General features: G+C 36.6%; 3 protein-coding genes and 1 pseudogene across 3 annotated transcripts; all 4 read right to left on the bottom strand.

The window, feature by feature from the left end:
- Window positions 1–2,502: 2,502 nt before the first annotated feature.
- On the bottom strand, window positions 2,503–4,667 carry LOC112099207 (annotated as a pseudogene).
- A 2,504-nt stretch (window positions 4,668–7,171) lies between these two features.
- On the bottom strand, window positions 7,172–10,308 carry LOC18043735 (potassium transporter 5). The gene is made up of 8 exons (XM_006438858.2): window positions 10,094–10,308; window positions 9,774–9,999; window positions 9,400–9,651; window positions 9,247–9,297; window positions 8,855–9,115; window positions 8,595–8,762; window positions 8,242–8,496; window positions 7,172–8,140 (listed from the first exon to the last, which is right to left on the bottom strand). The coding sequence occupies exons 1-8, from the start codon at window positions 10,241–10,243 to the stop codon at window positions 7,233–7,235; spliced, it is 2,271 nt and encodes a 756-aa protein (XP_006438921.1). The 5' UTR covers window positions 10,244–10,308; the 3' UTR covers window positions 7,172–7,232.
- A 1,046-nt stretch (window positions 10,309–11,354) lies between these two features.
- LOC112099208 (agamous-like MADS-box protein AGL15) lies at window positions 11,355–12,294 on the bottom strand. The gene is made up of 2 exons (XM_024186341.1): window positions 12,102–12,294; window positions 11,355–11,560 (listed from the first exon to the last, which is right to left on the bottom strand). Exons 1-2 carry the CDS (start codon window positions 12,292–12,294, stop codon window positions 11,355–11,357), a joined length of 399 nt encoding a protein of 132 aa, XP_024042109.1.
- A 4,697-nt stretch (window positions 12,295–16,991) lies between these two features.
- LOC112099209 lies at window positions 16,992–18,710 on the bottom strand. Its single transcript, XM_024186342.1, has one exon. The coding sequence runs from the start codon at window positions 18,708–18,710 to the stop codon at window positions 16,992–16,994; it is 1,719 nt and encodes a 572-aa protein (XP_024042110.1).
- Between the last annotated feature and the right edge of the window lie 5,255 nt (window positions 18,711–23,965).

A 23,965-nucleotide genomic window follows, 5' to 3' on the forward strand; every position in this document is an offset into this window, starting at 1 on the left:
GCAAAAGAGTACTGGCACACTGACAATTTTAGAGGAAGAGATTTTTTTAACTAGTTCTTTTGCCAGATTTAGAACGAGGGCTTTGGTCTGTTGGGGTTTTCAGGAATCAAAATGGGTTTTAGTAAAGTAATTTGTTAATTTTAGAGTATGGGCTATTTTGACCAGTTTTGCTGGTTTTGTAGGGTGGTATTTTTGGTCTTCGGTGGGCCCCATTTGCTAGAGTTGGCAAAAGGATATTTGACAATTTTAGAGAAAGTTAGTCCCACTATTATATTGACATACCTTGCTGTTTTGGTAGATTTGATAAAGGCATTGCCAAAACTAGAAGATGGTTGATCTTTATAAATGGGTGATTGAGTTTCCATGTGGGCTTAAAATCTTTTCTAAATTTAGTGAGGGATTTGAAGAGATATGGTCAAGGATTATCAAATTTAGAGCAAGATAATGACTTTACAATTGCTTTTTGCCGTTTCTGAAGGATGAAATGGAAATATATGTGTATTCAAGTTTATAAAAAATAAGAAATAATTATCTTTTTATTAAAATATTAAAGTTATATTAGAAATTTTTAAAAAGATTGATAAATTATTTAATAAGTTTCTTATAAAAAAAAAGTTGTTGTCAAAATGTAAAAATTATTAAATGAGTAGCTTTTAAAAAATTTACCAAACATTATTTTTATAAAAAATTATGAAGTAAACTACTTGTTAATGTCAAAATCCGGTTGAGTTGGTTGGTGACTTGATATCAAATTCCTACATCAACATTATCGTCAAAAATGCCCTACGACCACTCGTAAATAACCTTCGACCACCTGAAATCACAGAGAACAATAAGAGACGCTAGAAGTTTTTCCGGCATGAACTCTCCTACGCTCAAGTCAATTTATGGGTTTATTAGAATAAAAATAAATAATATCTATTTAAAACAAAAATAGAGATCAAAAGCTCCAAAAAAGAGAAAACCCAATACCCATCCCCTGACTAGATGTTATCCGCTTGGCCCAATCCTCCTCTTAGAATTCTAAATAAGACCACTAATTTTCAGCCCACTAAGAATGTGGTCCCTAGTATTTCGGAGAAGTTTTGACTGAGTCTTGCTTCCTGGTGACTTAGTCTAATGTCTCTTCAAAACCCATCTAGTCGAGATAATTGAAATTACCTTCTAGTTGAGGTGACTTGCTCGAAATCACCAAACTCATCTCTCCTAGTCAAGGTGATGTGCTCAATTCATCAAATAACATCCTGGTCGATGTGATCTGCTTAAAATCACTAAATAACCTCTTGGTCAAGGTGACTAAATAACCTCCTAATCAAGGTTATCTGCTCGAGATTACTAGAATTACTTTTTGATCACCTATCAGCTCTATTGTTAACTTTTTACTTTTAGGAGAGCATGATAATGTTTGAGCAAATACCTTATCATGGTCACCATATTTCAATCCCCAAACACAAATCCCCTAATTTCTAGTGTTGAGAGTTTTAATGAATCAAGATTGGAAACTATATAAAGTTTAAAGTGACCTCAAGGTGACTTCTATGAGTTGACTCGAGGTTGCTGAAATTAACCTCGCCACAGGCCAAAAAAGTTGAGAGCAAATTTCAAGTTTTGACTTGAGGTTTTGAGCTTATAAACTTTTACTAACTTAAGTAATTTTAAGCAACTCTTGTCAGTTTAAGGTTTTTTGCCTTATCTATAGCACATTTCAAGGCTTTTAACCTTCAACTACTTAAGTAATTTTAAGCAACTCTTATCAGTTTAAAGTCTTATGCCTTACTTATAATATGTTTTAAGGTGTTTTGACCTTGTAATGACTTATCAGTCCACTAAGAATGCAATCGCTAGTATTTCTGAGAAGTTTTGACTGAATCTTGCTTTCTGGTGACATAGTCTAATGTTTCTTCAAAACCCATCTGGTCGAGGTAATTATAATTATCTTCTAGTCGATCTCCTAGTCAAGGTGATGTGCTCGAGTCATCAAATAACTTTCTGGTCGAGGTGACCTGCTCGAGATCACTAAATAACCTCCTAATCGAGGCTGTCTACTCGAGATCACCATCATTATCTCCTGTTCGCCTATAAACTCTTTTGCTAACTTTTTACTTTTAGAAGAGCACGATAATGTTTGAGCAAATATCCTATTGTGGTCACTCTATTTTAATCCTCAAACACTATTTATAGTATTTCAACCTAAATTCTAATTGGGGTTTAAGTTGCAATCCCCAAATATGATGTGCATAATTGGAATCTAACATTTTATCTTGATTTTTTTTTTAAAAATTTATAGATAGACCTTTAACATACTTGGATAGAAAAAAAGTAAAAAAATGTAATGAAATTGCCATAATAAGATAATCATAACAACTAATATATATTTCTATAAAAGAAAAGCTACATATTTATTGATAAATTTTTAGCCATTCAATATCCTACACTTAAGTCGTGACTTTTCTAAGCTTAAAAGTGAGCAAGTTGTTCACCAACTTGATACTAAGTGATCATCTAAAGCTCATAAGTCATTCCCACTTTGAGCATGCGTTTATGAGGAATATCAAACACTTTGTCACTTTGTCTCAAATTTTTCTTCAAAAAACTGTATGCATAATCTATTATAATCCTCTTCGCAATTCCAGCTCTTTTTGCTGCAACCATTTCATTCTCACCAATCAAGTGAACAACACCAGCTTGCCAATCTTTTTCAATTGTCTCAATCTCTTTCCCCATGTCCTCTTTTTGTTTCTCTTCATGAATCATTACATCCTCACCAGGGTCACTCTCTTCATTATCGAATGCAACAGCCAAGTCTTTAACACTTGATCGTTGTTGATAGCTTCCTGATAGAAACCATAATCGTCTTTAATAAACTCCTTTAATTTTTCAACTAATACTCCCTCAAAAGGACCTCGCTCGTTGCGAACGTCCATGTATCCGTGTCTTGTAACATAACGATACATATTAATCTTCTTTGGTTCCATTATGCAGAAAATGAACCACTTCTTTTAGCTGAATCTTGCTAATAAGTAGAGATTTGATAAAGACGAATACAAGGATAGAGTGCACTGCAGGTATATTCTCAATGTAATGCCTAAAGATGAGTGGCACACCATGTTCTCAAATTTGTAGAGAACTGAAGTAAAATAAACAAACTCGACCAAAGCAATGATGCCAATATATAAGATTACGAATATTATGTGAGATTTCCATATCATTATCATGACAAGTACTAGGAAGCACGATGTCAATACCATCATATATACCACAACAAGCACTGTATTCATATACGCATATAGTTAATTAAATTTATCAATTGTTTCAAATGTCATTATTTTAAAGAGGCTAAAAGAAAAAAAGTTTTAAAAATTATAGGTAGAATCATTACTATATGCATTGTTCATCTTTTCAGAACTCCTGAAACTGAAAATAACGCATACACAAGCAAGCATGAGCAGGTAATTAGCCTCGGGAACGTAAACTTAACCTTTGTGTCTAGTTGATGTATGCACAATTTTGACTCAGGGGAAGCATTCTAATGCCAGGGATTGTTGGATTATGGAGAACGTTCTTGAAATTAAGAACTAACTTGCTATGATTGCCGCCAATATAGCCATCACAACCATCGACCAATATAGAGGATCTGAAATGTTTTACCACACACCCTTCCAAATCAAAATATATGCATATATAATTTGTAAATGATTAAGGAGCAATTAAGCTGAGCAATGCGTTGCATATAAGATATGAATCACCTAGCACAGATTTGTACAAGGCATCACTAGCGTATTCTGGGTGCTTTACAAGCACAAAAGCTTGTCCGATGTATTGCAAAACAAGAGCTGGGTAAAACACACAACAAGTGCTGATTTGCATGGAGAGAACAGTAAAGTGGCCAACGTCCGCAAATAATGCTTTGGCTCATGGTTTAATTCATTTGAAAAAAGTATAAATTCGCAAAAAATTGCCAAATTATGATGAATCAAAATGCTATTAGCTAGAGATACATGTAGTGCAGAGTATAGTGCCGCCAAGAGTCATCCAAGCTGCTTTCTTGTTCCTTCTGAAATAATCAATGATAAACCATGGATTATAGCTCTGAGTATGGTTGGGTCAAAGTGTGTGATATTGTATAAGCCGATGCAAGCAATTAACACGAACCAAGTGAAAAGTATAGGACTAAATGAGTATCCTATTTTCTGAATTCCAAATCTCTGAATCATGAAAAGGAAGACCAAATATGGGACTAAAGTATGGATGCTGCTATTCAAACAATTTTATCTGTATACAAAGAGAAATTTGGAATTCAAAGCCTAGATATTATCAAAATGCAAAATGTGTGCACCTGAGAATTCTTATCAAGTAGAGTAAAAATACCATTTGTGATTGTGGAAGTTGCTTTTTTTATGCCTCCCACAGCCGATAAAACTGGCGGATGAAAATGTAGCAGAGAGAGAGAGAATGAATGTAATGTAATGTACTTCAAGGATGAAAATAATTAATTTTGCAAGCCAAATATTTGAGACGCAAGGAGTGAGGATACCATCTCCAATCAGTGTTGAAGTACCAAGCAAGGTAGTGAAGAATAGGAAATGCTTGGCAAAGCGACTATTCTCTAACTTTAGGATTGTAATTTTATTTATGGATATTTGTGCTTTGTTTTCAAAGTCTTCCATTGGAAAACAGTAAAATTTAATACATAAAATTTCCAAGATGCTTCAGTAAATTTTGATAGATAATTTTATATTTTTAAAATGTGTTTTATCATTATCGCATTGGTGATAAAACAAACTTTCTCATCCTTATTCTTTTTCGGTGTCCGCATGCATTCAGCGTTGGATATTAAAATTTTAAAATCCTGACAATTATGGATTCAAGCGAAAATTTAATGACATGCTAATAGAGATGGCCAATGGGCTGGACGGCATGAGGCACGACACGACACGATACAAACACATTTCGGTAGGGCATGCAGTACGACACGGCACGCACGTGGGCCGTGCCGAGCCTAGAATTTTGGGCACGCGAAAAGACACATAATAAGCACGTTTCATTGGTGGGCTAAGCATGCGGCCCGTGTGCCATCAATAGCACGTGGGCCAAAGTATTTCAAAGTAAAATTTTTTAATGAAAAATAAATATAAAATATCATGATTTTACAAATATCTTAAAATTAAAATTTTTAATATATTTTTTTAACATAGGCTTTTAAAAATTAATTTAAGTCCTAGTTTAAATAAGTATTCTAATTTTTTTATGTTTATAATTTATTAAATGGATAAATAAATATCATGACTTTATAAATGATAAATAAAAATTTTTATGACATTAATATTTCATTTATGAAATCGTAACTTAGTTAATAGTTAATGGAGATATGCTTCATTTGTGAATGAAATATTTTCATATTTATGCAATTATTAAAATAAAATTATAAACAAAATATTTTTATGATAAATTAAAAATTACATTTTTATTCAATGGAGTTCAAGTGCAATTATAATATTAGTAGTTCAAATAAAATTAGGTGTAATTGTTATTTTAGGATTGTAATTTTATTTTTCATTAATCATTACTATGATCTATGAAATTATTATTATTATGGGTGGGCTTAAAAAATCACATTAAACACATAGGCTTGAATAAAACACAGCAGCCATGTTGACTTTTTTAGGTATACTGGACATGTGAGCTTAAAGAGGAAAAAATGGTTGGTGGGCTTTTTTTGGGCACAACAAGAGTGGGCTCGTGCCATGAGCCGTGTTGGGTCCTTATAAAAAAAGTGGGCACGACCCACTAAATTAGCGGGCCGTGCCGGCCCATGAGTCCGTGTGGGCCGATGTTGTCGGCACGACTTATTAGCCATCATTTCATGCCGATACTAAAAATTAAGAAAATAAAAAAGCTGCGTCATCTGCAAAACTAGTTACGTGTAAGATTTGTATTTTGATAAAGTAAATTTACATAAATTCATTTTTTTTCTAATTATATATATATATTATAATGAACATCTAATGATAAGTTGTATTACTTTATTTAAAGAATTAAAAAGATACTAACACAACATACAATTCATGTTAAGAAAACATTTATGATAAGTTATATTTGATGAAGTAATAAGCTAAGTGTCCTACAGACTTTATTTTTGGAGTAAAAATTTTACACTTGTCATCTATGTGCTGAACAAGCAAATCGCACGTCATACATGATCCTAAATTGTAGGTGATGTCATCTATACTTTAAATTTATAAACTACATGACCCACATAATTTTGTTTACCCAATCGTGTTATAATACTTTGTTAATTCACGGGTGTATTATTAATTTTTAATAACTAGTAGTTTGAATACAACGAAACTAAAATAAAAGCATCCACACCTGTTATATGCACACATAATGTAACAATATAATGAAGCCTGCCAACTCTAGCGAAAATAATTCGGCAATTAATCTTGTTATTGGCACAAAAGACCCAATTCCAAGGAACCATTATTCTACTTTCACGGTTAAATTCAAATCCAAAAGAATAATGATGTTTTGTATGGAAAAGAGTATAAATTACAAAACATTTAAAAGCAAAAAAATTTTGATTTATAGTGAATTTTTTTTTATTATTGTTATGTAGTGTAATTTTTTTTTTTAATCCTATAATGATGAGATGCTACTTTTATGTTATTTTTTGCACTTCTATATATCATTAGTGAATCCAAAACGACCGCAATCATACAGCAAGTAAGCTCGAATTCCAGGGACTTTCTCAAAAATACAACAAAATTACTTGTTTTGTACTTCAGGAACATAAACTTGCCCTTCATACTTGCACCACCTATCACACAATTTTTGCACGAGGAAAACTTGAGAGCTTGAATTGCTGCCATTGCCAAGCCTCCAAATCTTTGAAATAAGAAGAGGCCAGCCAGCCAGCCAAGATAGCACCCAAATTTCCAAGAAAATCCTATCTCTGCACTAAAAGAGGAGACAAGCGCATCTGTTTGTTAAATGAGGCATAAAGATATATTCAACAAATTTGCCTTGGTGCCTCCCACGCCGGATAATAGCGTCCATATATGTAGCAGAAAAATTGCAGAATTAGATCAATAAACAGTAAATTGCAAGACTTGAGTTTCTAATTGGTAAATTATTAATATAAGAATATTCTAATTTACATATACATTCACCATAAGGCTTACAAGTCTATCAAACCAACTGCATCTGCATAGGTGCATATATAATGAAGTGATCTAAAGCTCATAAGTCATTCCCACTTTAACCATGCGCTTGTGAGGAATATCAAACACAATCTCACTTCCTCTCAAATTTTTCTTCAAGAAATTGAAGGCATAATTTATCATAAGCCTCTTCCCAATTCCAGCTCCCTCGGCTGCAACCACTTCATTTTCACCAATCAAGTGAACAGCTCCAGCTTCCCACGCTTTATCAACTACTTCAATATCTCTTTCCAGTGCCTCGTTTTGCACCCCATGGATGGTATCCTCGTCCGAGTCGTGAGCAGACTCCTGGCTCTGTGGAGAGAACTTGTAGTCATCTCTAATGAACTGCTTCAAATTTTCAACAAGAATTCTCTCGAAGGGCTCTTCCTGATTTCGTACATCCATGTAACCATATCTTCCAACACAACGATACATATTAAGCTCCTTTGGTTCCACTCTACGGAAAATGAATCGTTCATCTGCTGGAACCTTGCTAATAGGTAGAGATTTGATGGAGACGAAAACAAAGACCGAGTGCAATGCAGGTACATTCTCTACATAATGCTTGAATATAGGAGGGATGCCCTGAACAAGCTCAGAGTAGAACAAGGCAAGTCCAGGAATTCGACAAATGTTTGTGTTAGCAGCTATATCCTTTATCCTTCTCGGAGAGAGTTTGTGCTCCTCCTCATAAGAATACTTCCGTCGATACACATTGTTCCAAACATACATTATAGTCATTAGAACCGCAGCAAAGATCAATGGCAAGTATCCTCCTTGATCAAATTTGTAGAGAACTGAACTTAAATAGATGAGCTCCACAGAACCAATTATAAGAACATAAGAGATTACATAAAGTATGTTGGATTTCCAAATCATTATCATGACAAGTACCAGATAGGATGATGTCAATGTCATAACAAACACCACCGCAATCCCTGCATTAGTATGATTACTAGCAGATTGAATATTATGCACGATTTAGTTTTGTGAGTGAATAAAGCAGGAAATTGAATTATTTGAGTTGTCGATTAATTACCGTATGCATTGCCAATCTTTACGGTTGTCCTGAAACCCATAGTAACTCCTATGCAAGCGAGCATGAGTAGGTAATTGACTTCGGGAACGTAAACCTGTCCTTCATACTTAGACGAAGTATGTACGATTTTGACACGAGGGAAACATCCCAGTGCAAGGGATTGTTGGACTATGGAGAAAGTTCCTGAAATTAGAGCTTGACTTGCTATGATTGCCGCCAATACCGCCACCACGAACATTGGCCAGTACACAGGACCTGATAATTATTTCACCACACACCCACATATGTCACTACTTGATCAAAAGATAAAGAAACGAGGGCAATAAAAAATGAAAAAGCAAATAATTCTTTACCTGGTACAGACTTGAAGAAGGTATTCGAGACAAGATCAGGATGCTTGCGAAGGAAGGAAGCTTGTCCGGTATAAGCCAAAATGAGAGCCGGGTAGACCACACCGCAGGTGCTTATTTGTATCGACAGAACCGTGAAGTGGCCAACATCGGCGAATAATGCTTCCGCCCCTGATTTAAAAATAAATAAATAAACAAAAAGCTTGGAAGATTGCTCAAGGTATTATTTAATTACTTTGTATACTAATGGCTGGAAAGAGTACCTGTAGTGCACAGGATAATGCCACCAAGGGATATCCAAGCAGCTTGCTGGTTGTTTCTGAAATAATCAACGATGTACCTTGGGTTTAAAGCTTTAATTACTGTTGGATCATAGTGTATAATATTGTAGATGCCAATTCCAGCAATGAATGCGAACCAAACAAGAAGTATTGGAGCAAATGTGTATCCCACTTTGTCCGTTCCAAGCCTTTGAAACAAGAAAACGCAAACCAAGATAGCTGCTGATATCCAAACAACCCTATCTGTTTAAGAAGAGGAGGCAGGCAAATCTTAGTAAACATATCATGTGAAATCTGTTGAGGCCACAAGATTGCCTACAACAGCTAGGAGGTCAAGGCACAATATTACTGTTTCCAGTTACACGAGAAAGTACCTTCTGTCATTGCAGAAGTGGCTTCCTTGATGCCTCCCACAGCTGATAAGACTGCCCTTTATGTTAACAGCAATAACAACAGCATGAGAGTCTCTATTGGATCGATGAGTTCAAAATTTAACATGATGAATCAAAGAGGTTGCGCAAATTAACCTGAGATACAAGGAGTTAGAACACCATCCCCGATGAGCATGGAAGTACCGAGTAAGGTGGCAAAGAATAAGAAAAACTTGGCAACCCGACTGTTCTCAAGCTTGGACTTGAGACTCGACGCCATTCTAGAGTGTTTATTGCCCGGCAACTCAAGCTGGAAATTGGAAACATTGCTGTCCTCGGCTTGTTGACTCGGAACCAAGCTCACATTAGCGTATCGGCATATCAAAGAGTAGAGTGCAAATGTCCCACCTTCATAATGTATATATCTCATCATCACACTTCAAATAAAATTACACATCCTCCTTTTGATCTTACTCTTATCTTATTTATATCGATTAAGGAGAATAAATATGAATTGATATCTATCTTACCATCACCATTGTCGTTGGCATGCAGGACGATGAACACATACTTGATGAGAGGGATCAAAGTGAGTGTATATAGAATCAATGAAAGCACGCCCAGAACATCATCTGCATGGTTGATTCCATTAGGAAAAGTGCTCGAGAACACGTACAGGGGCGACGTACCAATGTCTCCATACACTATGCCAATGCTTTGGAATGCTAGTTGCAGTATCACCGACCACTTCATAGCCTTGGAAACAAAAGAGGAAATTGAAACAAAATTATATAAATTTGAGTTAGTTTTCAAGAAATTAATAAAAGTTTATTGGGTTCCAGCCGATCACCTTTGAGCTACGGCCATGGTAACCGGAAACCGCACCGGATTCGAGGTCTAATGAGTCATATCTTTGTGGCAAAAGCTTATTTCCTTTGACATTATCCTGGGAAAGGGCAACCTGCCTCTCTCCCGATTCCACTCCACCGGAGCCAGACATTACTCAAAACTGATCAACTGACATTGGAGTCAGAATCAGCGTTTTTATACATACGGAGAAACTAATTAATGGTGTGAGCTGTGGCCTATAAGCAAGAAATAGTCTTGCTATTTTGGAAAACGATAATAAATTTACTGATCCATAATTGGAAGGTGAAGATACACATACATAGAAAATTCTGAAAGACACTGAACCAAGAAACCAACCAAACGCGATAATCTATGTTCACATTATGCAGGTTATAAATGAATTACCCGCGTACTTAACGAGTAAGACATTTTTCTTAATTAGAGAAATAGTTGGTGGTGATAACTTTCACTTAACACACGAAAGACCTTGAGAGTCTATCAATACGTACGAAAGAAATGTGTAAATTTGTTTAATGCATACGATTCCCACCTGTTTTTCTTAGTTTTTTTTTTAATATGGAATGGCCTGTTTATTTATGGACCCTCAAATCTTAACAATATCAAACCTAATTACCTGCTTAGTTAGAGATAGCTTTGTTATATAACACAACTTCAGATACGGATGTCTCCTTACACATTGCACGCGGGCGAAGGGAGGAGGGAGGACTTAATTAATGAATGCTTTGAAATACGAATTCGCTGAGGAGAAGAGACTGATTCGAATAGGCTGGTATAGGTTACAACGGCTGTGAAAAGGGCCCCTCTCAATTTCTCTCTCATTTGTTTTGTCAGTAGCGGTAATGTCATTTATGTAAATTACAAATTCCACTAATTCAATCCAAAACTTTGAAATCTTTAAATATTCAATTCCAAGGATTCACCATGTTGGCTTAAATGCTAAAACTATTAAATCAAAATAAACTTCAATATTAACTCCCGACAAGTAATCAAGTCTGAATTTACTTAACTAATGCTCTCTCTCGTGGGGATTCATCATCTCGTTTCAATCTTATTTTTCAAATCCTAAAACTAAATGAACAAATTGGAACATAAAGATAGAGTAATACTTATGTCACAAACACTGTAGGAATGCCTAATACTAGTTCCGAGTTGTACAAGAGGAGACTAATGGTACAGATCGCGAGGATACATGTTGAAGTTTGTTAAGCAGAGCACCTGGGAGCTTCATTGAAACGTGTTCCCTATAAAATATCACCTTTCAATGTATAGCTGGGTATATGATTTTCATCCATATCATTCATCTTTTTACACACGTATATAAAGTGAGAATCTGGATCTTCCAAAAAAAATTCTGCTGGAAGTTGGCCGTCATCAGTGATGGGAACAGGTTCCAGAGATGATTTCATCGAAGAACTACAGCCACCGGGCTTTTCAAATCGTGGTCTTGCTGCAAACAAATGAGAAAACTGATTGTTAAAACAGAAAATAACTTTGAGAATTTCCCGAGTAGAGTTTATCAATAGAACAGTTCTGACTGAAGGGCACTTATACACGACAATTTCTATTGCAGTGGAGAACTAATTAACATGTATAATGATTTTAAAACAGCAAAAGACAGAGAAAGAGACTGAATTTGTTCATAGTTGTTGGACAAGATCGCAAATTCCTACAGCAATTTTCTTATTAACATAAGAATTTCTCAAATAAAATCCAAAAACACATACAAAAATTTAAGCAATTTTTCCTTAAAAAATCCCAAAATAATCTTAGTAAACTTAAAAAAAAAAATCGACACAAGAAAATTAAAAATATATATATTACAAATTCATAACTGCACATGAACATTGTTAAAAAAAATGGAAAAAAATCTAAAAGCGAAGAGAACCCATCAACAAGTAACATTGTTAGGAAAAAGGGGCAAATCTAAAAGCGAAAAGAACCCATCAACAAGTACGACCAAACACACACATGCAACCAGAAAACAAAACCCAGAACGTACCCAGAACTCGAAAACTCAAAAAGCTTGCCATTGTTTGAGAAGATAATAACGGCAACCTCAGCATCACACAAAATAGCCAATTCCTGAGCCTTTTTGAGCAACCCAGCTCGTCTTTTAGAGAATGTAACTTGCCTACTGTTTGCGTTTTCGATCCTCTTTATCTCTATCTTCCCTCTGCCCATCTTTTATTTTTTTATTTTTAATTTCTCCAATTGATCACGAAACCCGGAAACAAAAAACCCAACAGAAACCAAAATTACTTCTCTTTGTCACAGTTCATAAATTTGTGTCAAATGTCTTAGGTTCTTGTCCTTGTGAAACATTTATGAGGCAATGGATCAATGTGGAGGAAAAGAAAAGGATTGCCAAATTTAGAGATGATAATAACGTGAGAGTTTTTTCTTTAAATAAATATATATAATTTTATTTAAGCGTTTTAAGGCTAGAAACGGCAAGTTTGCATGGCCGATGGCGCTGTCTGTTTGCTCTGTTTATTCTATTTTGGAGTGTTTACTGCGTTTGCATGAATTGATTCCTTATTTGCTTTTGCCACATTTGGAGTGTTTGGGTGCTCATGGGTCCCATCTCTCGTGGGCCCTACTTACCATTTTCTGACTTTCTTAGGTATCATGTGTGGGTCCCACTTAGGGCAGTTTCAGTTCTAAGACTTTGTCTTTTTAGGATTGTTTTATTTTTTTTTTTTTGATAAAGAAAGGGCTCTAAAAGAGAAGAGCTAGAGGGGCACAAAACGGGGGTGTGCCACCCCATACATATCCGCATATAAAATAGATCTCAAACCTAAAGGTGCAGAATGAAGAAAATGCACTCCAACAGGTAAACTTAAAGCATGCGTAGAAAGGAAATCAGCTGCCGAGTTTGCTTCGCGGTAGATGTGAGCCATTTGAATCCTCCAATCCCTCCTCATGAGTTCTCTAATCATCTCGATTATATTCGAAATTTCGTTGACATGAACATTATTATCCTTTATAATTTGCACCACACTACTGTTGTCTATTCCAACTTGGATACGTCTATAGCCAAGGTCCCATGCCATCCTTAACCCATGCAAAACACCCCAAAGTTCAGCCTTTAGCACGGAACAAACTCCAAGATGTGCGCTGAAACCATGAATAAAATTACCATGGCAGTCCCGCAGCAACCCACCTGCACTCGCCTCTCCATTTCCTTTCCTTGCACCATCCGTATTTAAGCACAAGAAAGGCCACGGTGGAGGAGCCCAGCGAATCCATTTCTGAATCCTTTCGTTTCTTCGAAAGCCTGCGCTTGAAAGAGTAGAACAAATACTCTCAGCCCTTGCCTTAATATCCCGGACGATCAAATCATCATTCCAGCTCTTGTTGTTGAACATCACTTGGTTCCTCCAATACCAAATTCTCCAAGCCGCAATACCAAACATAACCGGCCAAAATAAGCTCCCCATATCACTAACTCTTCTCCTAAGATTTGTCATGATCCATTGCCGAAGAGGATAACTAAAAAAGTCATGCTGTCTAGGCGCGGGAATAAGCTTCCGCCAAACACCTCTCGAATAACCACAATCTCGAATTGCATGCAAAGAATTCTCAACGTCTGCATGGCACCTCCCACATAAAGCCTCAACGTCCAGATGCCTTCTAGCAAGCTCACATCCCGTCTTCAATCGATCATGGCATAACAACCATAGAAACATTCTGACGCTTTGAGGCCCCTTCCATTTCCACAACTGTTGCCAGTCTTGACAGTCTTCAGCGGGGCAAAAATTCGTAAGCACTTGGTAAGCTGTTTGGACCGTAAAATTGCCAGAATTTGATGCACCCCAATACATTCTATCCTCGCCTCTCATTGACGACGGAGGAGCCATGGAAGCAATCCTTAAAACGGCATGGTTATTCAAAAAAGAGTTGAATCTGTTCCACAACCAATTCCCATTTTGATCCACACAATCCGCCACCAGCATATTTCGCATGCTAACCGGGATTGAAGCCACCGTATAGTTGATTAAGGGATCACCATTCGTGGCCCAAATATCATCCCAAAACTTCACCCGTTGGCCATTTCCAATACTCCACCGCAAACCCTTCTGGAAGTCTTTCCAAATCCTACCCATAGAGCGCCATAAATATGAACCATTTTTAAATGAAACATCAGTAGTAATCATATCACAAGGCGCAGCATATTTAGAGATTAAAACCTGGGAGCACAGCTTGCTAGGATTTATGAATAAATCCCAAGCCACTTTCATTAGTAAGGCTTTGTTCATAAGCTCCATGTCCTTAAAACCGAGCCCTCCATTGCTCTTAGGCCTACAGATGTTGTCCCAGCTAACCAAACTTAACTTGCGTTGAGAACCAGCCCCACTCCAAATGAATCTTCTACATAATTGATCAATTTTAACTCTGACACTAGATGGAAGGTACGTGGTTTGCATAGCGTAAATCGGGATTGCCTGAAGCACCGATTGAGCGAGAGTAACTCTCCCTGCCAGAGACAATTGCTTTGCTGCCCATCCTGATAGCCGTTGATCAATTTTGTCAATGATGCTTTGGTACGTTTTCTTAGAAACCCGATCGTGTAGAAGGGGCATGCCAAGATATCTTCCCAAATTATTTGTAACCGAGAAACCTAAAGCCTTGCCAATTCCACTGGCTAAAGTGACCGGGACATTTTTGGAGAAGAAGACTTGGGTCTTTTGATTACTAACTCTAGCGCCCGAGCTCCTGCAGAAATTCTCCACCACGTCATTCAATATGTCGACTTGGCTGTAGCTTGCTTCCAAAAAGAGAAGCAGATCATCCGCAAAAAATAAATGGCTTAGAGGAGTGCCAGTTCGAGTCAGTCGAATGGGTTTCCATCTACCTTGATTAACCGCCTGGATAATCCCATGACTTAATCTTTCAATACAAAGCACAAAAAGATAAGGCGATAGAGGGTCTCCTTGCCGAATTCCTCTCCCTGGCCGAAAATCTTCAGTCATTTCACCATTCCACAAAACATTCATTCGGGCTGTGGACAAACACTCCATTATGAGGTGAATAAATCGCTCTGGTAGCCCAACTTCCTGTAACGTTTCCTGAATAAATCGCCAACTCAACCGGTCATAGGCCTTTTCCAGGTCCACTTTAACCGCCATCATTCGTTTACCCCCTACCTTTTTCTTCATTGTATGGATTACCTCTTGAGCAATAACAATATTCTCTGTAATATGCCGACCCGGTACAAAACTGGTTTGTTGGGGTCCAATGAGATCCGAAAGAAAAGCCTGTAGCCTATTTGCAATAATTTTCGTCATCGTTTTATATGGAACTGTGCAAAGGCTGATCGGCCGAAACATCTTGAGGCTTGTTGGATTATCCACTTTAGGAATGAGCACCAACAAGGTTCTGTTGATCTCTGCAGGGATATGATTAGTATGAAAAATATTTTGGATTAAAGAGCTTAAAGACATACCAACTGTATTCCATTGCGCTTGGTAAAAACCAGCATGAAAACCATCAACTCCGGGAGCTTTAAAAGGACTCATACTGAAAATAGTCTGCCTGATTTCCTCATCTGTTACTGCAGACATCAAACTTAAACAAAAATCATCTGCCATCTCAGGGAAACACCCCTTGACATTATATGATCTATGCACTCCTTGTTCAGGCGTGTATAATTCCGAGAAGAAATTGACTGCAAGTTGCTTAATGATCTCAACGTCGTGTATCCACTGCCCAGTATCATTTTGAATTGCAGTAATCCGATTCTGACGACGCCTGGTTAGCGTTTTTTTATGGAAATAAGCAGTGTTGCGGTCACCATACAAAGTCCAATCTCTCCTGGATTTCTGAAGCCACAATAATTCTTCCTGAGTGAGGACCTCTTCGAGCTCCTTTTGAAGCTTAACTTCAAGTCTGGTAAGGCTATGGTTAGGCTTGGTTTCCAAGATTCGTTGGATCCCGCCTATTCTAGCCAACAATTTCCGCTTTCGATAATTAATATTTCCAAAAATTTCCTTATTCCATCGCCTAGTTTGTTGAGTAAAATCAGCCACCGCCTCAAGAAAATTCGCTCCCTTATTCCAGCTGTCATTCACAAAACTCCCAAATCTCTCATCCGTGAGCCATGCCGCCAAGAAACGGAAAGGCCTCGGGCCCCCATGCTTGGACTCCATGTTCTGGAACTTGACTAGAATAGGCCGATGATCAGAACCAATTTTTGGAAGATGCATGACACTACTATTTGCATGTTTTATTAGCCATCCATCATTGCAAACCGCTCTGTCCAGTCGTTTAGAAAGGTTTCCCCTAGACCAAGTGAAGCGAGGGCCGGAGAACTTTAGATCAAGCATCCTGCAAGAGTGAAACCAATGATTAAATAAATTGCAAGTACCACTTATTCGGTTCGAGCCCCCTTTCTTCTCATGTGCGTATAGGATAGTATTGAAATCCCCTCCCACCAACCACGGATCCGACATTTGAGAAGCAATACTTGCAAGGTGATACCATAATTCACGCCGGACTGTTGGAATAGGGCTAGCATACACTGCCGTAACCCAACTCTCCAAACCATTGCTAGAAACAATCTTGAAATGAACAAATTGCCTATGGTTTAAGGCTACCTCTACTGTGATAGAATCCTTCCATAAAAGCCAAATACCTCCAGAAAAACCCACCGCCTCTATCCTGTGGGATCTCTCAAAACCACAGCCCCGAATAAAATTGTCAGCTCTTTGGCCACTAATTCTTGGTTCAAAAATTACCACCATAGTCGGCTTATAGCATTGAATAATTGCAGCAAAAGAAAGTCTAAAATCTGAGGCTCCCGCCCCTTGAACGTTCCAGAACATAACTGAAATCGACATAACCATAATAAAAAAACAAAGCGGGGTAGAGCTTCCTTACTAGCTGGATCCATGGATCGCATCCTCCTTACTCATTGGCGTATCTTCCACAAAAGAGTCCTCACCCTCTGTTGTATCATCATCCTCCTCATCCTCCACATAATTCGGATCAGCCTCCATTTCAAGATCCATATCACCACCATGTAAATCTGGAGGATCTCCCAAGCAAAGTAAGGAACGGCCCTTAGTCCCCCGGCTCATTTGTATTGCGGCATCATCCAGCTCATGAGTATCTATAGGCTTATTGTTTGGGTTATGGAAGATAATTGTCTTATGCCTTAGCGGGTCAAGGGTTGTAGGTGCATGCTGAGGAATCATCATGGGGCTGGTTTGGGTATCGGGTGGCATGGCGGACGTTGTAGCCACAGTGGGATTCGCCACATGGTTTTTTGTGTCGGTTTTAGGTTGCATGGCCAGCTTACTGTTTTTGGTATCTTTGGCTGCAATAGGAGACTTGCCCTTGTCTGCCAACTTTGATGGAATTCTTGTGGAGTGCCTGCGTTTGAATTCAGATGCATGAGGTTGCAGGACATAATTCTTACGTGACTGTTTCGGGTCTGCATGGCTGGTCTCTTGTCCCTGAGAGTCTGTAGCCACGTGTTCATTCTCATTGTCCCATTTATCTTGTGATGCAAGCACCGCAAAGCGAGAGTTACTTTGATGTACAATCGATTGCTCCTCACCAATGCCATGAGAAAAATTCTTGCCAGCATAATTTCTTGGTTTGCCTTTGCGTGATACAACCATCCAAGGACCAAACTTGCTCCCTCCCGTTTCAGCTACTCTGGTGTGCTTCTCGTTGGCCACCACTGGTGCGTTATTTGCCACTGCCTTAGCTGTACCAGTCTCCTTCAGATTCTTCTCCCCACAATCCTCCGTGAAATGTCCATATTTTCCACAAGAGAAACATATCATGGGGAGCCCCTCATACTCCACCAGTTGGATTTGTCCATTCACCTTAATTTGCGAGACTAAAGGTTTCACAAGTGAAACCCTTACCGCCAGCCTTGCAAATTTCCCTCTCTTCGAGTCCTCTGTATTATAATCAATTTTAATAACGTCTCCAATTTTACTGCCGAGTCGTCGCAAGCTACGTTTATCATAATATTGGATTGCCATGCCGGGCAGTCGTACCCATACCACAGTCGATGTTAGTTCATTAGAGAAGCAATCAAAATTCGGCGTCCAAGGTTGAACAAAAAGATTTCTACCCATAACAGTCCATGGTCCTTCAGTTAGGGCACGTTCTGCATCAACAGCAGTTTGGAACTTGACCAAGAAATAATTATTTTCTAGATCAATGATGGAGAAGCCAGCTGCCATCGATCTCCATAGGATCTCCAATCTATTGCATAAAACCCGATAGCCTATCTGCCGTCCCAACAATTTGACTATTATAGAATAACGCCATGGCTGCTGCAGTTTCTCTTGCACCCTGTTTGAGAAGTATATCGCAGGAATCCCTTCCTCTATCCTCTCAACCACATCTTCATCTTCAATATCCCAATCTTCCTCTGCACTTCCTGTCTGACCTGCCATCACCGTGACTGCCTCCATAGCCTTATCTCTCCAAGAGGGTTTATGAGGATTATCAGCATCCGTTCCCTCAGCCCGAAACCGGGCCTTCTTAGTCGTCCTGTCCTCTTGCAGTGGTGGCGGGTTAGAGTTCTCAAACCCTAGCCCTAAGTTTTCGTCACCTCCAATATTTCCGGAGCTCATGATCGATTCGAACCCAATTCATTGATTTAACTTTTTAGGATTGTTTTATTAATTTGGCTTAGTGATGTGATTTTTTATCATCATTATCCTAGTGGTTTCACTGGCTACCTGTGGCAGCTGATTCTTTTGCTACATTTAAAATGGGGCTTGGGATTTTATTACTTTTACTGGGTTTTTCTAATTTTATTTTGTTTTATTTTGTAATATCTAGTCTAATTATATCTCTGTTGCCAGTTATAGCAAAAGAGTACTGGCACACTGACAATTTTAGAAGAAGAGATTTTTTTAACTAGTTCTTTTGCCAGATTTAGAACGAGGGCTTTGGTCTGTTGGGGTTTTCAGGAATCAAAATGGGTTTTAGTAAAGTAATTTGTTAATTTTAGAGTATGGGCTATTTTGACCAGTTTTGCTGGTTTTGTAGGGTGGTATTTTTGGTCTTCGGTGGGCCCCATTTGCTAGAGTTGGCAAAAGGATATTTGACAATTTTAGAGAAAGTTAGTCCCACTATTATATTGACATACCTTGCTGTTTTGGTAGATTTGATAAAGGCATTGCCAAAACTAGAAGATGGTTGATCTTTATAAATGGGTGATTGAGTTTCCATGTGGGCTTAAAATCTTTTCTAAATTTAGTGAGGGATTTGAAGAGATATGGTCAAGGATTATCAAATTTAGAGCAAGATAATGACTTTACAATTGCTTTTTGCCGTTTCTGAAGGATGAAATGGAAATATATGTGTATTTAAGTTTATAAAAAATAAGAAATAATTATCTTTTTATTAAAATATTAAAGTTATATTAGAAATTTTTAAAAAGATTGATAAATTATTTAATAAGTTTCTTATAAAAAAAAAGTTGTTGTCAAAATGTAAAAATTATTAAATGAGTAGCTTTTAAAAAATTTACCAAACATTATTTTTATAAAAAATTATGAAGTAAACTACTTGTTAATGTCAAAATCCGGTTGAGTTGGTTGGTGACTTGATATCAAATTCCTACATCAACATTATCGTCAAAAATGCCCTACGACCACTCGTAAATAACCTTCGAACACCTGAAATCACAGAGAACAATAAGAGGCGCTAGAAGTTTTTCCGGCATGAACTCTCCTACGCTCAAGTCAATTTATGGGTTTATTAGAATAAAAATAAATAATATCTATTTAAAACAAAAATAGAGATCAAAAGCTCCAAAAAAGAGAAAACCCAATACCCATCCCCTGACTAGATGTTATCCGCTTGGCCCAATCATCCTCTTAGAATTCTAAATAAGACCACTAATTTTCAGCCCACTAAGAATGTGGTCCCTAGTATTTCGGAGAAGTTTTGACTGAGTCTTGCTTCCTGGTGACTTAGTCTAATGTCTCTTCAAAACCCATCTAGTCGAGATAATTGAAATTACCTTCTAGTTGAGGTGACTTGCTCGAAATCACCAAACTCATCTCTCCTAGTCAAGGTGATGTGCTCAATTCATCAAATAACATCCTGGTCGATGTGATCTGCTTAAAATCACTAAATAACCTCTTGGTCAAGGTGACTAAATATCTGCTCGAGATCACTAGAATTACTTTCTGATCACCTATCAGCTCTATTGTTAACTTTTTACTTTTAGGAGAGCATGATAATGTTTGAGCAAATACCTTATCATGGTCACCATATTTCAATCCCCAAACACAAATCCCCTAATTTCTAGTGTTGAGAGTTTTAATGAATCAAGATTGGAAACTATATAAAGTTTAAAGTGACCTCAAGGTGACTTCTATGAGTTGACTCGAGGTTGCTGAAATTAACCTCGCCACAGGCCAAAAAAGTTGAGAGCAAATTTCAAGTTTTGACTTGAGGTTTTGAGCTTATAAACTTTTACTAACTTAAGTAATTTTAAGCAACTCTTGTCAGTTTAAGGTTTTTTGCCTTATCTATAGCACATTTAAAGGCTTTTAACCTTCAACTGACTTAAGTAATTTTAAACAACTCTTATCAGTTTAAGATTTTATACCTTACTTAGAATATGTTTTAAGGTTTTTGACCTTGTAATGACTTATCAGTCCACTAAGAATGCGATCCCTAGTATTTCGGAGAAGTTTTAACTAAATCTTGCTTTCTGGTTACATAGTCTAATGTTTCTTCAAAACCCATCTGGTCGAGGTAATTAGAATTACCTTCTGGTCGATCTCCTGGTCAAGGTGATGTGCTCGAGTCATCAAATAACTTTCTGGTCGAGGTGATCTGATCAAGATCACTAAATAATCTCGTAATCGAGACTGTCTACTCGAGATCACCATAATTGCCTCCCAGTCGCCTATCAACTCTTTTGCTGACTTTTTACTTTTAGAAGAACACGATAATGTTTAAGAAAATATCTTATTGTGGTCACTCTATTTTAATCCTCAAACACTATTTATAGTATTTCAACCTAAATTCTAATTTGGGGTCTAAGTTGCAATCCCCAAATATGATGTGCATAATTGGAATCTAACATTTTATCTTCATTTTTAAAAAAAAAATTATAGATAGACCTTTGACATACTTGGATAGAAAAAAAGTAAAAAAATGTAATGAAATTGCCATCATAAGATAATCATAACAACTAATATATATTTCTATAAAAGAAAAGCTACAAATTTATTGATAAATTCTTAGCCATTCAATATCTTACACTTAAGTCGTGACTTTTCTAAGCTTAAAAGCGAGCAAGTTGCTCACCAACTTAATACTAAGTGATCATCTAGAGCTCATAAGTCATTCCCACTTTGAGCATGCGTTTACGAGGAATATCAAACACTCTGTCACTTTGTCTCAAAATTTTCTTCAAAAAACTTTATGCATAATCTATCATAATCCTCCTAGTAATTCCAGTTCCTTTTGCTGCAACCACTTAATTCTCACTAATCTCAATCTCCTTCCCCACGTCCTCTTTTTGTTTCTCTTCATGAATCATCACATCCTCACCAGGGTCACTCTCTTAATTATTGAATGCATCAGCCAAGTCTTCAACACTTGATCCATTGTCGATAGCTTCTTGATAGAAACCATAATCTTTTTTAATAAACTCCTTTAATTTTTCAACTAATACTCCCTCAAAAGGATCTCACTCGTTGCGGACGTCCATGTATCCGTATCTTGTAACACAGCGACACATATTAATCTTCTTTGGTTCCATTTTGCAGAAAATGAACCGCTCTTCTGGCTGAATCTTGCTAATAGGTAGAGATTTGATAAAGACGAATACAAGGATAGAGTGCAATGCAAGTATATTCTCAACATAATGCCTAAAGATGGGTAGCACACCATGTTCTCAAATTTGTTGAGAACTGAATTAAATAGACAAACTCGACCGAAGCAATGATGCCAATATATAAGATTACGAATATTATGTGAGATTTCCATATCATTATCATGACGAGTACCAGGAAGCACGATGTCAATACCATTACATATACCACAACAAGCACTGTATTCATATACGTATATAGTTAATTAAATTCATCAATTGTTTCAAATGTTATTATTTAAAAGAGGCTAAAAGAAAAAAGTTTTAAAAATTACAGGTAGATTAATTACTATATGCATTGTTCATCTTTTCAGAACTCCTGAAACTGAAAATAACGCATACACAAGCAAGCATGAGCAGGTAATTGGCCTTGGGAACGTATACTTGACCTTTGTGTCTAGTTGATGTATGCACAATTTTGACTCAGGGGAAGCATCCTAATGCCAAGGATTGTTGGATTATGGAGAACGTTCTTGAAATTAAGGACTAACTTGCTATGACTGCCGCTAATGTAGCCATCACAACCATCGACCAATATAAAGGATCTGAAATGTTTTACCACACACCCTTCCAAATCAAAATATATGCATATATAATTTGTAAATGATTAAGGAGCAATTAAACTGAGCAATGCGTTGCATATAAGATATGAATCACCTAGCACAGATTTGTACAAGGCATCACTAGCGTATTATGGGTGCTTTACAAGCACAGAAGCTTGTCCGGTGTATTGCAAAACAAGAGCTGGATAGAACACACAACACTAGAATTTTAGGCACACAAAAAGACACATAATAAGCACACTTCATTGGTGGGCTAAGCATGCGGCACGTGGGCCATCAATAGCACGTAGACCAAAGTATTTCAAAGTAAAATTTTTTAATGAAAAATAAATATAAAATATCATGATTTTACAAATATCTTGAAATTAAAAATTTTAATATATTTTTTAGCATAGGCTTTTAAAAATTAATTTAAGTCCTAGTTTAAATAAATATTCTAAATTTTTTGTGTTTATAATTTATTAAATGGATAAATAAATATCATGAATTTATAAATGATAAATAAAAAATTTTACGACATTAATATTTCATTTATGAAATTGTAACTTAGTTAATAGTTAATGGAGATATGTTTCATTTGTGAATGAAATATTTTCATATTTATGCACAAGAAAATAAAATTATGAACAAAATATTTTTATGATAAATTAAAAATTACATTTTCATTCAATGGAGTTCAAGTGCAATTATAATATTAGTAGTTCAAATAAAATTAGGTGTAATTGTTATTTTAGGATTGTAATTTTATTTTTCATTAATCATTACTATGATCTATGAAATTATTATTATTATTATTATTATTGGTGGCCTTAAAAAAGCACATTAAACACGTGGGCTTGAATAAAACAAGACAGACACGTGGACTTTTTTAGGTATGCTGGACATATGAGCTTAAAGAGGAAAAAATGGTTGGTGGATTTTTTTTTAGCACAACACGAGTGGGCTCGTGCCGTATGCCGTGCTGAGCTCTTATAAAAAAAATGGGCACGACCCACCAAATTAGTGGGCCGTGCCGGCCCACGAGCCTGTGTGGGCCGATGTTGTCGGCATGACTTATTAGCCATCATTACATGCCAATATTAAAAACAAAGAAAATAAAAAAGCTGCGTCAGCTTAAAACTAGCGACGTGTAAGATTTGTATTTTGATAAAGTAAATTTACATAAATTCATTTTTTTTCTATATATATATATATATATATATATAATGAACATCTAATGATAAGTTATATTACTTTATTTAAAGAATTAAAAAGATACTAACACAACATACAATTCATGTTAAGAAAACGTTTATGATAAGTTATATTTGATGAAGTAATAAGCTAAGTGTCGTACAGACTTTATTTTTGGAGTAAAAATTTTACACTTGTCATCTATGTGCTGAACAAGCAAATGGCACGTCATACATGATCCTAAATTGTA

Source organism: Citrus clementina, unplaced genomic scaffold, assembly GCF_000493195.1.
Source record: "Citrus clementina cultivar Clemenules unplaced genomic scaffold, Citrus_clementina_v1.0 scaffold_4, whole genome shotgun sequence".
Classification (NCBI taxonomy): Eukaryota; Viridiplantae; Streptophyta; class Magnoliopsida; order Sapindales; family Rutaceae; genus Citrus; species Citrus x clementina.

Coding starts and splice junctions, on each gene's coding strand:
- LOC18043735 (XM_006438858.2), bottom strand. CDS start 10,243: ATGTCTGGCTCCGGTGGAGTGGAATCGGGAGAGAGGCAGGTTGCCCTT. Junction 9,652..9,773: donor TGCCAACGACAATGGTGATG/GTAAGATAGATA, acceptor TACATTATGAAG/GTGGGACATTTGCACTCTAC. Junction 8,141..8,241: donor AAAGATTGGCAATGCATACG/GTAATTAATCGA, acceptor ATACTAATGCAG/GGATTGCGGTGGTGTTTGTT.
- LOC112099208 (XM_024186341.1), bottom strand. CDS start 12,294: ATGGGCAGAGGGAAGATAGAGATAAAGAGGATCGAAAACGCAAACAGT. Junction 11,561..12,101: donor GAGTTCTGGGTACGTTCTGG/GTTTTGTTTTCT, acceptor ATTTGTTTGCAG/CAAGACCACGATTTGAAAAG.
- LOC112099209 (XM_024186342.1), bottom strand. CDS start 18,710: ATGAGCTCCGGAAATATTGGAGGTGACGAAAACTTAGGGCTAGGGTTT.